The 14,982-nt window shown below is 37.3% G+C and overlaps 1 protein-coding gene and 1 long non-coding RNA gene across 4 annotated transcripts in view; both read left to right on the top strand.

Moving 5' to 3' along the window:
• The window catches only part of LOC306862612 (rap guanine nucleotide exchange factor 6-like), a 94,814-nt gene that overhangs the window by 64,337 nt on the left and 15,495 nt on the right, over positions 1-14,982 (top strand). For all 3 annotated transcript variants that reach the window (XM_079405506.1, XM_079405505.1, XM_079405507.1), the window contains exons 17-21: positions 7,779-7,936; positions 9,837-10,077; positions 10,815-11,201; positions 13,548-13,759; positions 14,809-14,932. In XM_079405506.1, coding sequence (XP_079261632.1) covers positions 7,779-7,936; positions 9,837-10,077; positions 10,815-11,201; positions 13,548-13,759; positions 14,809-14,932 — 1,122 coding nt within the window. The remainder of the gene's footprint in view (positions 1-7,778; positions 7,937-9,836; positions 10,078-10,814; positions 11,202-13,547; positions 13,760-14,808; positions 14,933-14,982) is intronic.
• On the top strand, positions 674-3,824 carry LOC306862613. Its single transcript, XR_013783587.1, has 6 exons — positions 674-985; positions 1,791-1,911; positions 2,095-2,160; positions 2,260-2,342; positions 2,706-2,755; positions 2,859-3,824. It is a non-coding gene; the product is annotated as an uncharacterized lncRNA (long non-coding RNA).

The raw sequence follows: 14,982 nt of genomic DNA, 5'->3' as shown, positions 1-14,982 counted from the left end.
TATTTTTGGATGGTGGGGTTAAGGTGTGTGTGAGTGTGTGTTTGAGCACTTCACGGGCTTGTGTTTGTGGTTCACCTGAGTGCTTGATGCTTGTACTAGTTGACATCACGTGTCTTCTGTTTTTATGGCTGCTTCACTGCGCAGGGGACTGTTTGGGTAAGAAACACCCGCTCGACTCTCTCTCTCTTATGAAAAAATCATGAAGTCATAACGTTGGGAGTAGTGCAGCACGACCTCTGCCAGAAGAGATTGTTTGCGTGAACGTTGTGTTTCGTGTTGTTTCATCCTCATACCAAGTGTCTTATTGTGCTTACTCTTATTGTGCATGTTTACAACACATTTCACTGACACTTTTCCTGTGTGTTCATAAAAAGTTGCATCACATCCTAACCAGGCACAACATTTCCAGCAGCCAATCAGAGCATGACATTTAATACACAGTTATGGGGATTTTTGACCGGTGCACCCAGCACAGCATAACAGACATCATATGCTGCAAAACGAGCAACATGTTGACTAAAGCTGTAATTGATGAGGAAGAGAGCGCTTGTATCATGTTTGTGCCTGGTTAGGTGTTGTCCGTCATTGGTCAACATGTTTTCCTTATGTAAATGAACAGCGCAATGTCACAGTTCCTATGTAGTTGTCATTCTTTTCACTTCCTGTTTCTGTGAAATCACAAGCGCTGTTTGTCACAGGACCTGGCAGTGCATACTAGCGTAATGCTCTGGTATTATTCTGTGTAGTATGTGTGATTGTACACAGTAAAATCGTCAGTGTTAATTAAGCAGTGTTACTCTCCGTTTACTCTTAAGGAGTTAATTTAACAACAAATAGTGAAAAATGCCCTCTAGTGTCGGTGAAAATGATCAGAGTTGAATTCTGCATTGTTAACTTTACTCTGTTAAGCTCCGCCCCTCAATCTACCCCGAAGACCACAGCACAAGTTGTCTCGTCGCCATTTTCTTCTGCCTTGCGCCAAAAGGTAAGCTCTTTTAATTCATTTGTTAAAACATAAGTTTGATATTTGAGGTTAATAATTATGCTACTATTAATGCATAAGTTGTAGTTATTTTTTAACTTTGTGTAATTTGAATGGTTTAAACTCGGAAATATCGAATAGGCAAGTCAGTATGTTGGAGAAATGTGCTTTTTCATCTCAATGTGGTAACGTTAATGATAAAGTTTAAATGATGTCAGTAATCTTACTTAATTAGATTGTCAGATGTATTTAGCTTTGGTGTACTCGCTTCATTTGTTTTTTAAACGTTCAATTATGTAACGTCACAATGTACGTAAATACGTTAAGATGACTAATTTTTATGTATTGGACGGTCGAAATCTTCTAGGTAGGGCCCATTTAGATATGGCTCCGACCTCCGTTTATACTCATCTCACTGTTCAGCTCACGAAAGACTAAATGTGTCCAACGGCATTAATTAAGTACTGTGAAGACAAATTAGTCGAACGCCGCCATTGCATCTTTACTGAAGCCGCGTAGATGGCGCTGTGGGAGTAAGTTAGCTGTAAATCCGCTCAATGCTCGCGACGAAGAAGTCAATTATGGGGCAGGCGGAACGTCTCATTTAAAAACAGACGCGTCTTTGTTTTTCGTTATTTATTATATTTTGTTATTAGACATGCACAGTTAGTTGGCCTGATCATGTAAGTACTGGTACAAGTAACGTTAACGCATTTTAAAATGTTGCTTGTTTATAAAGAGTGACTGTTATTGGCATGACATAGTACATATTGCAGAACTAATGTATTATCTTTCTCCTGTTTTTAAGTAACAAGCTTCTCCTGTACAGTCAACTCAGTCCCTGTCTTCATCCTTTGACTCCAGGACACACTCATTATTGAAGAAAGGTCTTCCAGTAAAGGAATGAGATTAGATGATGGAGCTGAAAGGTGGGCAAGAAGTTATTACTTATGCATTTGGGGGACTGTTAAACTCATAAATCTACTTAAAAACACAACATTAATTTGATCTCTATAAGGTAAAAGTATTTAAAATTAAGTATTATTTGAAGTAGTACTTTCTTTGTTTATATACCATATTTATGTTTTTGCTTTGCTTTTTTTTTTAATAAGCTGGTCTGATCGATTCTCGATGAAAAAAGAAAGTGTTCTGACAGCTGACATTAAAGAAAATAATAGGTAATATTTCATATAACTGTGCATATATGATAACGATATGATATATATATATATATATATATAATTTTTTATATTTAATAATAATAATAATTTTTGCAGTGCATCACCACCAAGGAAGGTGAATGAAAACTGTGCCAGAGGAATTGTGCCTTTGTTCCTGTACCTTCTTCAAAAATGGCTACGTAAGTATCACTGTTTTTGTCTTAGTTTTAATACATTGTTGACAACTATTAAATGTTTTGATCACATGCCCATAATACAGGTGGTGTATTTTTCTCTTGGATTTTAAAACACTTTCTCCTCCTTTTTCTGTATTTTTGTCTAAGAAGCACCGGAATCATAACTATACAGAGAGGCATTTCTAAAGAACGAGGAATAACATTTGAAGATACAAAATGAAAAGAGAATTCTCATTGTGCCACTTTTCACAGCAGTTTTGTAGCCATTGAGTTGCTTTAACTGTGACTAAGGATTGACTTCGTATAGTATTCTTTAAGCATTGTTGATGATCTTAAAATGCTTTGTTTGTGTCTTTTCAAGGACAGAAGAGACAAGGAAAGGTGTCTACGTCTCAAGTAAGGATATCTTCTAAAAGGTTTGTTTTTAATTATTGTTTTTGTTATTATTTTTTGTATTTTTTTTTTTTTTTAATTTAACACATCAGTGATAGTCCTCTGCAATTTGCTTGTTTTTTTCAGAGTGGAACAAGCATTGAGGAGCATATTCAAGACATCGCTGGAAGTGCTCAGCCCTGTCTCCTGGCTTAGGAAAGAATTATTCAATTCACCAGTACTTCAGTTTTGATCAGCAGGCCATTCCATGCAAGTCAATCTTTGTTTAATGGGGTTAATTTACTCAAAAATGAAAACTGTCATCATTTACTCACCCCCATGTCGTTCCAAACCTGTAAGACTTTCTTTCATCTTCAAAACACCAATGAAGATATTTTAATGAAATCTGAGAGATTTCTGTCCTTACATTGAGAGTCCACGCAACTAGCACATTCAAGGCCCAGAAAGGTAGTAATGACATCATTAAAGTAATCAATGTGACTCCACTGGTTTAACCTTAATTTTATGCATGCATTCACAAAATGTCTGCTTTAATTTCAAACAAAACACTCATCTGTCGTGCTCTTGTGTACGCTTGTCAGGGATTAATATTTTCATAAAGTGGTAAACTTGTATATATTTTTTTTCCTTCGTGCAAAGAAAGCACTCATGTTGCTTAATAAAACATTAATAAAAGTTAAATCACCATAGTCTCACTGATTAATTTAATGATGTCTTTAACACCTTTCTGGGCCTTGAAAGATGTAGGATAGAAGTCTGCCAGATTTCATTACAAATATCTTCATTTGTGTTCAGAAAATGAACAAAAGTTGTATAGGTTTGGTATGACATGAGTTTGTTCACCAAAAATTTGAATTCTCATTAAGGCACACTTTGTTTTTGGCACCACTGACCACTGTGTTCAACAGATGTTGGCAAAGTGAAGGTCCTTGTATTGCTGAGGTTAGAGCAAGGCTGCTTAGCTAGGTGGTTCAACAGCTTCTGTACTGAATATAGTGATGTATTGTCATTTAATGCAGATGTGATGTATTTTTGTGAGTGTAATTGTGTTTCTTGAGCATGACAGCATTGTAATAAATGTTTTAAATCTGACGTCGTTGATCTTGTTTTTTGTTGTGTTTGTAAAACACCAGATGGGATTTAAAATTAGAGAATTTTTCACTATTATAAATGTAAATGAATTCTACATAAGTGAAATATTAACACTAATTAGAGTACATTTTCCTGCAGAGTTAAATTGTGGTAACACAGAACAGAGTTAATTTCCCATAGTGTTAAACTCTGGTAACACACAACAGAGTTAATTTTCCCTAGTGTTAAACTCTGGTAACACAGAACAGAGTTAATTTTCCCTAGTGTTAAACTCTGGTAACACTATTCAGTGTTGAGCAGTGTTAATTTTTTACTCAAAATAGAGTTGATTTAACTCTGAAAATTTAACACTATGGCGAGAGTCAATTTATCACCAATTCTGAGTGGGACCAAATACACTCGGGCCGAGTGTTAAATTTAACTCTAATAGAGTTCATTTAACACTGCAAAATTTACTGTGTACTCACACACACTTTCTGTAGGTCCCATTCAGAGTCCAATAAATCTCCAGCCGTGTGTGTGTGTGTGTGTGTGGTACCCATGTGTATGGAAGGCCATTTCTGCCATGTAAGAAAAAAAAATCCTTAAATTTTCAGTCTCAATTTAAACTGGGTTTGTTCAAGGTGCTTAAAGTACTTGAATTTTATTTTTTGAAATGTATGTTCAGGAAAACCTTTGGAAACAGCCATATTTATGAAGAGGTACTTGAAAAAGGGATTGAATTTTTGAAAGACAATATATATATACATTGGTGTGAAAAAGTGTTGGCCCCCTTCCTGATTTTTAATTATTTTGCATGTTTGGTCACACTTTAATGTTTCAGATCATCAAACAAATTTAAATATTAATCAAAGATAACACAAGTAAACACAACATGCCGTTTTTAAATGAAGGGTTTTTTTTTATGAAGGGAAAACAAAATGCAAACCCACATGGCCCTGTGTGAAAAATGAAGAGTTTGGAGTGGCCTAGTCAAAGTCCTGACCTGAATCCTATTGAGATGCTGTGGCATGACCTTAAAAAGGCGGTTCATGCTCAAACCCTCCAATGTGGCTGAATTACAGTAATCCTGCCAAGATGAGTGGCCAAAACTCCTCCACAGCGCTGTAACAGACTCACTGCAAGTTATCACAAACGCTTGATTGCAGTTGTTGCTGCTAAGGGTGGCACAACCAGTTATTAGGTTTAGGGGGCAAGCACTTTTTCACACAGGGCCATGTGGGTTTGCATTTTGTTTTCCCTTCATAATAAAAAACTTCATTCAAAAACTGCATGTTGTGTTTACTTGTGTTATCTTTGATATTTAAATTAGTTTGATGATCTGAAGCATTGAAGTGCTTCCGATCATCAAACAATGATTTTCATATATATATATATATATATATATATATGAAAGTAGTGTTTCATTCTTTTAATAAAACACAAATACCATATTTTCACACAAAATTAACACCGCAGCCTGTCTAATATAGAGCCGTATAACATGAAAAGTTCAATTGACTGGTGTCATCATGACTTTATATCTCATATGACTTAGAATGTCAAACATTTGTCTTTATTTCAGAATTTTTACTTTATCTTATAATTATGACAATATAATGATATCTTTTATCTCATGTCTTTTTAACTATCTGTTTCAGGCTTTATCTCATAATTATGACTCTGTGTCGTAACTTTATTTTTTATCATAATTTTTGACTTAGTATTTCAAATTATCTTATAATTATTATTTTTAACTTATAATAATGACATAGCATGTCATAACTTGACGTTTCTCATAATTGTGACTTAAATGTCAAAATTGTCTTCTCATAAATTTTTACATTTTTTCTCATAATTAAACAGTATTTCACTTTGACTTATCTCATTTTAATCTCATAATTGTGACTTAGAATATCAATTTATCTCATAAATATGATTTTTATCTTATAATTATGACATAGCATGTCAATTTAAATTTGATCTCATAAATCTGGCTTTTTAATCTCAAGATTGTGATTTAGTAAAGCGTGTTTTTTTCTTGTGGTGGGAATGGGCTTGCGTACGTGTGTCTGAGTGATGTGCTTTGTATCTACAGCAGTTTGGGGTGTTCTTTGGGCACTTGTATTGGTGTTTCCTGCAGCATCAGATGTGTTGATGAGGATGATGTGATGGATGGAGAGGCAGTGTTGTCCTCTCAGAGCGGATCGTCTTGTCTTTTCTCTCTGCTCTGAGAGTGAGACAGCAGCATGTTAATTAGCCCGTCTGTGTAAAGGTCAGCATCTGATTGGCACCGAGTTTACCCATGAGACAGCGCTGTTTCCTCTCGTCTGAGACTTCACGTGTTCTTGCCCTTCTTTTGCTGCGTTTGCTCATCTCAGCCTCGTGTCTCATTCATGGATTGTGTGTGTGTTCATTCTGTGTTTGTGTCTGTTTAGAGCGCTTTCACACTGAGGCTTCTGGCATCACAGTTTGCTTTGACTTTGCAGCATTTCTCATGGCCATCGGTGAGCAGCTCGCATTCTTCGTATCCATTGCAGTATGTCTGCAGCAGATGAATGCGTGTGTAAACAGCAAAATAATTCATCAGTGATGCTACTCCAAGACTTTCTCTAAAGCATCTTTACTTTTCCTTTGACATCACTTAAGGGTTCCTGGATGATGTTAAGCAGTAGTTAATCCACATTCAGTCTGGCTCATCCCGTTCAGTCAATCAAGTGTGAAAACGGCCTAAATGTCCATGTGCAGGGTTTCTGCAGGTCTTAAAAAGTCTCAATTCACAAATAAAGGCCTAAAAAGGTCTTCAATTAGAGCAGAAAGTCTTAAATGTATAAAATCACAAATACAACAAAATACAATCTATTCACACAAAGTTAACGCTGCAGCCATCTAATATAGAGCCATATGACATGAAAAGTTGAATTGACTGGTGTCGTTATGACTTTTATCTCATAAATTATTTTTTGTCTTTTTTATCTCAGAACTTTTACTTTATCTCATAATTACGACAGTATCATAATTTACTCTTTTATCTCATGACTTTTTATCTACTTCAGACTTATATCTCATAATTATGACTTGGTTTCATAGCTAGATTATTTATCCCATCATTTTTATTTGTATCTCATTATTAAGATATAGTATATTTAAATTTTTACTGTCAATTTTTCTCATAATTATGCTTTTTAATTAAATGTTTCATGCACTGCAAAACATGCATATCTTCCTCTGTATTTGTGTCTCATTTTCCAATACAAATATCTACACTTTCTTAAATCAAGGCAAATTTACTTGAGATGCAAATTGAACATAAAAGTCTTGTTTTCTAAGAAATTAAGCAAAGATTTCAATTAAGCGAGTTTATGCTTAAAAGAAGAACAAATACCTGTCATTGGGGTATGAAAAGTTTTCCCTGTGAATTAAGTAGATTTTTCTGAGCCAGTTGGCAGATATTTGTTTTTGTTTTAATCAATTTCACAGAAAGCAAGATGTGTGTCATTTTGCTTCTCAAGTAAATGTATCTTAATTTAGGACTGCTCAGATATTTGCACTGGAAAACAAGACAAAAATAATGAGGAAGAACATCAGTTTCTTTTTTTGCAGTGTGATCAGAAGGTACAGTAAAAGTTGTTTTCCATATTCTAGTGGTTTGGAGCAGAGCTATTCGAGCCATATGTTTTTAAATTTTTTTATTTAGTGTAATGAATTAAGAAGTAATGAGATCTGTTGGAAGTTGAATTTTCAGTGCTAATAAAAGACATTGACATTTAGAGACCATACTGATGTACTGTGTTCGATTTCTTTTATTCCTTGACATTTCTTTACTTGGTCTTAGAAAGCTCTTAAATTCACCTTTGTAAAACCTGCAGAAACCCTAAGGTGAAAATCTCTTCTGTGTGTGTGTGTGTGTGTGTTTATTAACATGCAGTATTAGTGTTTGTGCTGGATGAAATCCATCTCTCTCTGTGTCTGCAGTGACAGTGGCATGTCTCAGTCTCAGGACGACAGTATAGTGGGCACTAAGCAGTGCCGGCACAGCGTGGCCATAATGCCCATCCCGGGCAGCCTGTCGTCCAGCAGTCCTGACCTGCTTCAGCCTGCCGCCAGTGCTCTGGACTTTTCCAACCCTTCAGGTAAGACATCACACCATTGAAGCACGAGTTCAGCCACCGGCAGCTGATATAATGATCATAAACATGTCATCATATGGTGCAGGTGCTGAAGTTAAACACAGCTTGATTTAACACAATTTTTGTTCATAATTCTCAGATTGTCCTACTATTTAGTCATTTAAATGCATTTAATAAAACATTTAACTGTAATACATTTTCATTTAATTGTACATTTCATGCAATTAGTTCATTACACTGTTTGCACTTTTAAAGTATATTATTTCCATATTGAGTGCTCATTTTAGTTATGCCAAAGTCTGCTTTTTTCACAATGGAGGGTTTCTGCTGTAGATGAGTGCACCTGCTGCTGTTTGCTCCTTATTTCAAGCTCTGAAAACCTTATGCATGCAAATAGAGATATAGTTTGAATACATGAGGATGCTGGGAAGGATTCCTGTAAATGTTCAAATGAAAGCTTGCGGCCGGTTTCAGATCCTCTGCACAGGAATGTGGAAACCAGCTGAAGTTAAAGGGATAGTTCAGCCAAAAATGAAAATCATTATTTTCATAATTTATTCACCCTTGTGTTGTTTTGAGGCTGTAAGCCCTTCTTTCTTTTTCAGACCAAAAAAGGAGATTTTTAAAAAATAAATTGCCCTGCACACGCTTGTCTATATAATGGCAGTATATGGTGATCAGCATCAAGCGTTTTTAAAAAGATGCAAAAATACCACAGAAAGGTCCCATGGGACACATGCTGTATATTCCAAGTGTTCTGCGGGTATACGATAGGGTTTGGTGAAAAACAAACTGAAATTTAACAAATTATTTTACAAATATCTTTGGTCTCTGTGTACAACTGAAAAATCAAGATTAATAAAAATGTGACATGAAATCCAATCCATGTGCTTTCTTCTCTCAGGTAAATAAATCTGTTGTGCTCGTCGTTATCATGTCAACTCATTCTGACAGTCATGACAACTGGAGTTCCTGTCCAGATATATTAGACAAAGTGAATTAAGTACACAGATACTTTTTTTGGAGATTTCTAGGCATTTTTTAATGACGTATTTTTATTGATTTAGATTTTTTCACAAATTGTGTGCTTTTCCTGGATGCACGGTCGTGCACAGAGACCAACTGTCAAGGTCAGGGCATTTGTTAAATAATATATAAAATTTTGGTTTGTTTTTCACCAAACCCTATCTTATACCCCCAATACGGCACGTGTCATATAGGATCATTCTGTGATACTTTTGCATCTTTTTTTAAAAAGCTTGATGCTGATTGCCATGGAAGAGTGTGTTTCCTTTTTTTTTTTTTTTTTTTTTAATCTCCTTTTCTGGTCCGAAAATCAAAAAAGAGCATATGGCATTAGAACAACACAAGGGTGAGTAAATGATGACTTAATTTTCTCTTTTGGTTGAACTATCCCTTTTATATGTAGCGTGACGTTCGATACGAGAGGTGTTCATAACGCGGAGGCCATCTCTAGATTAGTTGTGATGTGTCCGCTGGTGGATTATGTGTTCTGGAGTGTCATCTCTCTCTCTCTCTCTCTCTCTACTCTTTGTGTGTTTCTTGGCTCCTCGAAGTGGCTGGTTTCTACTGTAAGTACATCCTACGTACACGTTTTCAACTCATTTGCACGTGATCATGGGTTTGTGGCATGAAATGTTTTACTCTCGATGTCCAAAAGCATGTGAAAATGCATCAGTGTGATGGATGTTCCAAACCGATAAGACTTCATCTTCAAATAGTGTGGAAGCCAACGGCTTGAACAGATCTGAGCCAAACATCTTGTCATTGAGCCATTGACCTCCCCTTTCATTTCACCTGAGGTGTAGGCCCTGCTATGAATATGTGTACATCTTCACCTGTGTTGTGTTTAACTCCATCTCTTTCCTCTTGACACAAACAGACATTCCAGATCAGGTGATCCGTGTGTTCAAGGCCGACCAGCAGAGCTGCTATATCATCATCAGTAAAGACACCACAGCCAAAGATGTCGTCTCGCATGTGGTCAGTGAGTTCGGCCTCATCGCCGCTTCAGAGACCTACTCGCTGTGTGAGGTTTCCGTTAGTCCTGAAGGAGTCATCAAACAGCGCCGACTGCCCGACCAGCTCTCAAAACTAGCGGACCGCATCCAGCTCAACGGCAGGTAAGCGGGAACCAGAGCAGAACCAGCACCTCGGCCACAAAAGAGACATGTGATGTACACTGTGTAATTAGACTTTAGCTAAACACAATTAAATTAAAATGCCTAAAGCTAAACTTCCCTTGTAATGACTTGTAATGAAAAGCGTTTCTAAACCTGTTGTCCAACAAAAGAGAACATTATAACGTTTTTACTCCACAACATCAGTCAAATGCTTCCTTTTGTGATCTGATGTGGCTTCTTGCCACAGAATGATGCAGAACAGGTTCTATACTGTAAAAAATCTGTTGATTAGCAGTGGATTATATACTTGACTATCATGAAAATACCAGAAATGGCTTGAATAACACAGATAAACTACATTGTCGCAGTCAAGTGATTATTGTCTTTGTTTTATCATTCAAAGCATTTATATCTTCTGTTTACTCGGTTACAACCATAGCAATGCCTTTGCCCATACTAGGGATTTCCTGGAAGTCATTAGTTCTGTTGCTTCTGAGAGCATATGTGGAGTTTTTGCGCGAGGGCGCCCTCTGGAGTCCAGTATGGATGAAACAGTCATTAAATGTTTTTATCGTGCTTATGGCCAATCCATCCTATCTTGGGTAAAAAAAAAAGAAAATGATGTATCGGGTAAGGCACCGGTACCGTTTTATAAGTTGCGATTTGGCAACAGTATCGTAACAAACCCAAACGATACCCAACCCTATATAGTGATCCCATCATTAATGTTTACTCAGGTACTACCTGAAGAACAACATGGAGACAGAGACGCTTTGCTCTGATGAAGACGCTCAGGAGCTCTTGAGGGAGAGTCAGATCAGTCTCCTGCAGCTCAGCACCGTGGAGGTAGCTGCGCAGCTCTCCATGAGAGACTTTGGCCTGTTCCGTAACATCGAGTCCACCGAGTATGTGGATGACCTGTTTAAGCTGGACCCTGGCAGTGGAGGCAGCAGCCACCTGAAGCAGTTCGAGGATGTCATCAACCAGGAGACCTTCTGGGTGGCCACTGAGATCCTGCGCGATCCCAACGCGCTCAAACGCATGAAGACCATCAAGCACTTTATCAAAATCGCCCTGCACTGCCGCGAGTGCAAGAACTTCAACTCCATGTTTGCCATTATTAGGTGAGTCTCACAAACTTCTGTGATAATCAGTGATACTCTACATTGCACATTTAATCTCGCATTTACATCGTGCCTACACTTGGTTTGTTATAATGAGAGGCGCACAGAATTTAGCTCTTAACAAAATTCTGCCTAAAGCCGGGCTCACACTACAGGAGTTTTAAAATCCGAACCGATTATGAAATCTGGTTGCAGCACACACATACAGAGAATCTTAGCAGATTTTCTTACCCTCAAATCTTAAACATGCACACACTTTCAAAATTAATTAAGATTATTATGCCGGAGGAAGCTGCGCACGTGATTGAAGGTTTAGCAACTTATGTTTACATATGTAAGCTAGCCTGCTAGCAGCTTTCACTCACCCAGCCGGTACGTTCAAAACTGAGGCGATATCACCCCAGCACTTCTCTTTCAGACAGTCGTGTTATTGCAAAACTTACACAAGCAGTTTGTCCATCTCCACTATCCAACGGATCTGTACAGCAGCTGTTTTGTGGTCGCGCATTGGCTATTGTGAAAGTACCAGGGGCGGAGCCAGGGGGCGCCGTGGCCACCCTACTCACAACTGTAGTTTTTGTCCCTTTTATCTTGACAAGAAGTGCATTTAATTAGACGCGCAACCGCTGTATCTCTTTATGCCCGCATCAAACGGGAGACTTTTCAGATGCGCACTTTAACTTCCCCTCAGTGCCAGATGCAAGTCAAATGAGCGCGGAAAGGAACATGTGCCAAATGAGCTTGAGTAGAACAACAGTGGACTGCGGTCTGATGAGATGGTGTTAGGCTATATGTCAGTAAAACAAATTTCCTGTTCTGTCAACCATCACATGTGCTCATGAGTCATGGCGCACACCCTTCAACTTTACGCAAATATGAGGCGCAAGCTCGATATTGCTTCATTATAAAGCACACAAAAAAACTATGAACATACAATGTAGTTCTGTCGTCAGTTAAGTCATGAAATTACCAAAAAGACGATTAAAGTTGCAAACTGTGCATGCATGTATAGCCTATGTGCATCAAATTAAACATCTCTCAAATACTTACTAAAATAGCCTATTCTGCCAATCGAGATCACAATATAAGGCGCAAATTGACAAGCTGTGTATTTTTTTTTTTTGTAATTTAATGCACAAGTAAATGTGAGCACAGTGCCCTTATACTAATACTTATACTCGTTAATTAAGAACAAACCATTTAAATGCATAAAATAGCTCATTTTACATTCTGGCATTTATGTGCTGGATGAATAGGATTTCTGGCCTTTTTCAGTTTCTTATCACTATTTGCTTGTCTCATCCATTAGTATGCAACGATGGAGAACAAGCTTTTGAGAACCAGAACCAAGCTGACTGAGCAATAAAGCTATAGTGAGCCCCTTTATTAATGAGTACTTATACCTGGAGGTGAGGAATAAAACAAAACAAAAAATGTCATATTCACTCAGTATTACTTGACCTAATTCACAAATATCTCAACTGCAATTAAGTACAAATTAGTTGTATTTAGTTGTTTAAGGCACTAAAACATTCCAGTACTTTACAGTGAAACACATTTCTATATTGAAATAATGAATGACTGGTTACTGGCCCCTCCCTGGCCACCCCTGTGAAAACATATAGCGAAACATATACATCCGAAATCATATAGCGGTCATCATCCCGATTTAAATCCTAAATATCAAACATGTTTGATATGATTGGGGTGGCCCCGATTTGTGTGCGAGCAGATCGGGAGGTACAAGATTCGATCTGTGAACGCATCACATTACCAGATAATCTGCGGCAAACATTGAAGCCAATCGAGGTTCTCGACAAGATTTTTGCTCCGATTCTCGTGAGGGAAAATTCGGGGCTAAATCGGGTTAAAAATCCTGTAGTGTGAGCCCGACTTAACTTGAACACCTCTGGTTGCACTGTATTCAAGAAATCAACAGACATGTCTTTGAATGGCTACATTGCTCAGTGCTGCAAAGCATGTTGTAAATAGAAACCTTTGATGGCTTTCCTGGACTGAAGTGTTTGCAAAATCTGTTTCGCAAAAGCACTCCGTAGATCGGGTCACTTGCACTGGTGTGCCCAAATATTTATTTGCATGCAGTAAATCCAATTGCAACTGAAATGGTCGCACTGTAGAGACCTCTAATAGATATTTCTGAATTATCCACAAGAAAAAATTATTCATAATTTACACAAATTATGCAGTTGTGCAGCTTCATCAGAACAGAAAATGCAGCTGTAATCTCTCTTATTTTGCAAATGGTTAATCATCTGGCAGATTCTGTAAACGTCAGTGCAGAACCGTACGTGATGTTCATGTGCTGTGTTTTTATGTGCTCTTCAGTGGTCTTAATCTGGCTCCAGTAGCTCGATTGAGGAGCACGTGGGAGAAACTACCCAGTAAGTATGAGAAACTGTTCCGTGACCTTCAGGACATCTTCGACCCGTCGCGCAACATGGCCAAATACCGCAACATCCTGAGCAGCCAGAGCGTACAGCCTCCCATCATCCCGCTGTTTCCTGTGGTCAAGAAAGACCTCACCTTCCTGCACGAAGGTCAGTAGGTCAAGTTTACCTTCTTAAATACACATGTGCAGTGCAGATTGCTTTTAAATTACAAGATGAAAATTGTAGTTCGTAACGTAATCTAGGACGGTTACTTGTTTTAGGTAATGTATTCTGACAACTTTTTAGATTACTTTTTAATCGAATTTGTTTTTAACTTGCCGTTAAATGTAACATTGATATATAAAAAACAATGAGAAAGAGATGTATTTCTTTCCATTTTTTTTATATCAACATCATAAAATGCATTAAACATTACATTACACCACGGTTTCCCAAATTGGTCTTAATGTAAGAACTGCAGTGGGTTGGTGAGTTGATAAAAAGCAATTAAATTAGCTTATTTACATTTTATAAAAATGTAAAATAAAAACTTATATATTTTTTTTTTATTTGTTTCACCTGCATGTCAGTAACTGACATCAGAGCACTGTAAACTTGCAAACTGTTAAATTATTGGAATATTTACTACTTCAGAGATATTTTAAGCAAACATTTTATTTTAAGCAGTTTGGCTGGCAAAAACATTTGGGAATCCCCGCATTACACAAACAAATATAAACCCTCTTGAAGTCCATTTGAAGTCTGCACTGGTGCGGTCTGTCTCGTTGTTTCTTGATGGCTGTGAAAAGAACTAAAAAAACGCCGTCATTTTATTTTCACCTTCAGTAACTGTTGATTCTGGAAGTCTGGACAAAAATATTTCACACCTGGAAGACTTTGGGCGTGTAATTTCATTGCTGTTTTCATGTTTAAGCATAATTATTTGTTTCAATTATTGGTTTGCAAATTTATTTGCATGACATATTAAGGAGGATCAATCAAGTATGAAAATATGTAATCTTGTAATCTATAAAAAAGTATCTGTAATCTGATTATGAGCATTTTAGAATTTAATATACTCTAATTACAAGTACTTAATTTTTGAGGTCTGATTACTTTTGGATCCAGATTACATGTAATCAGTTACCTAGCTCTTGTTAAAAATACTTTTCATGTGTCAGGTCTTAAAGCTGCCCGTCATCTCTTATCTTTCTCAGGTAACGATTCGAGTGTTGACGGCTTGGTGAATTTCGAAAAGTTACGAATGATCGCCAAGGAGATACGAAATGTGGTGCGCATGACGTCAGCCAACATGGACCCGGCTCTCATGTTCAGACAGAGGTGAAGACTGCAGACATTTGCACTAGGGATGTCAACGATTAATCGACGAT

Source organism: Barbus barbus (assembly GCF_936440315.1).
Source record: "Barbus barbus genome assembly, chromosome: 43".
Taxonomy (NCBI): Eukaryota; Metazoa; Chordata; class Actinopteri; order Cypriniformes; family Cyprinidae; genus Barbus; species Barbus barbus.
Note: the sequence above shows the minus strand (reverse complement) of the source record. Positions and strands in the feature narration are given on the sequence as shown.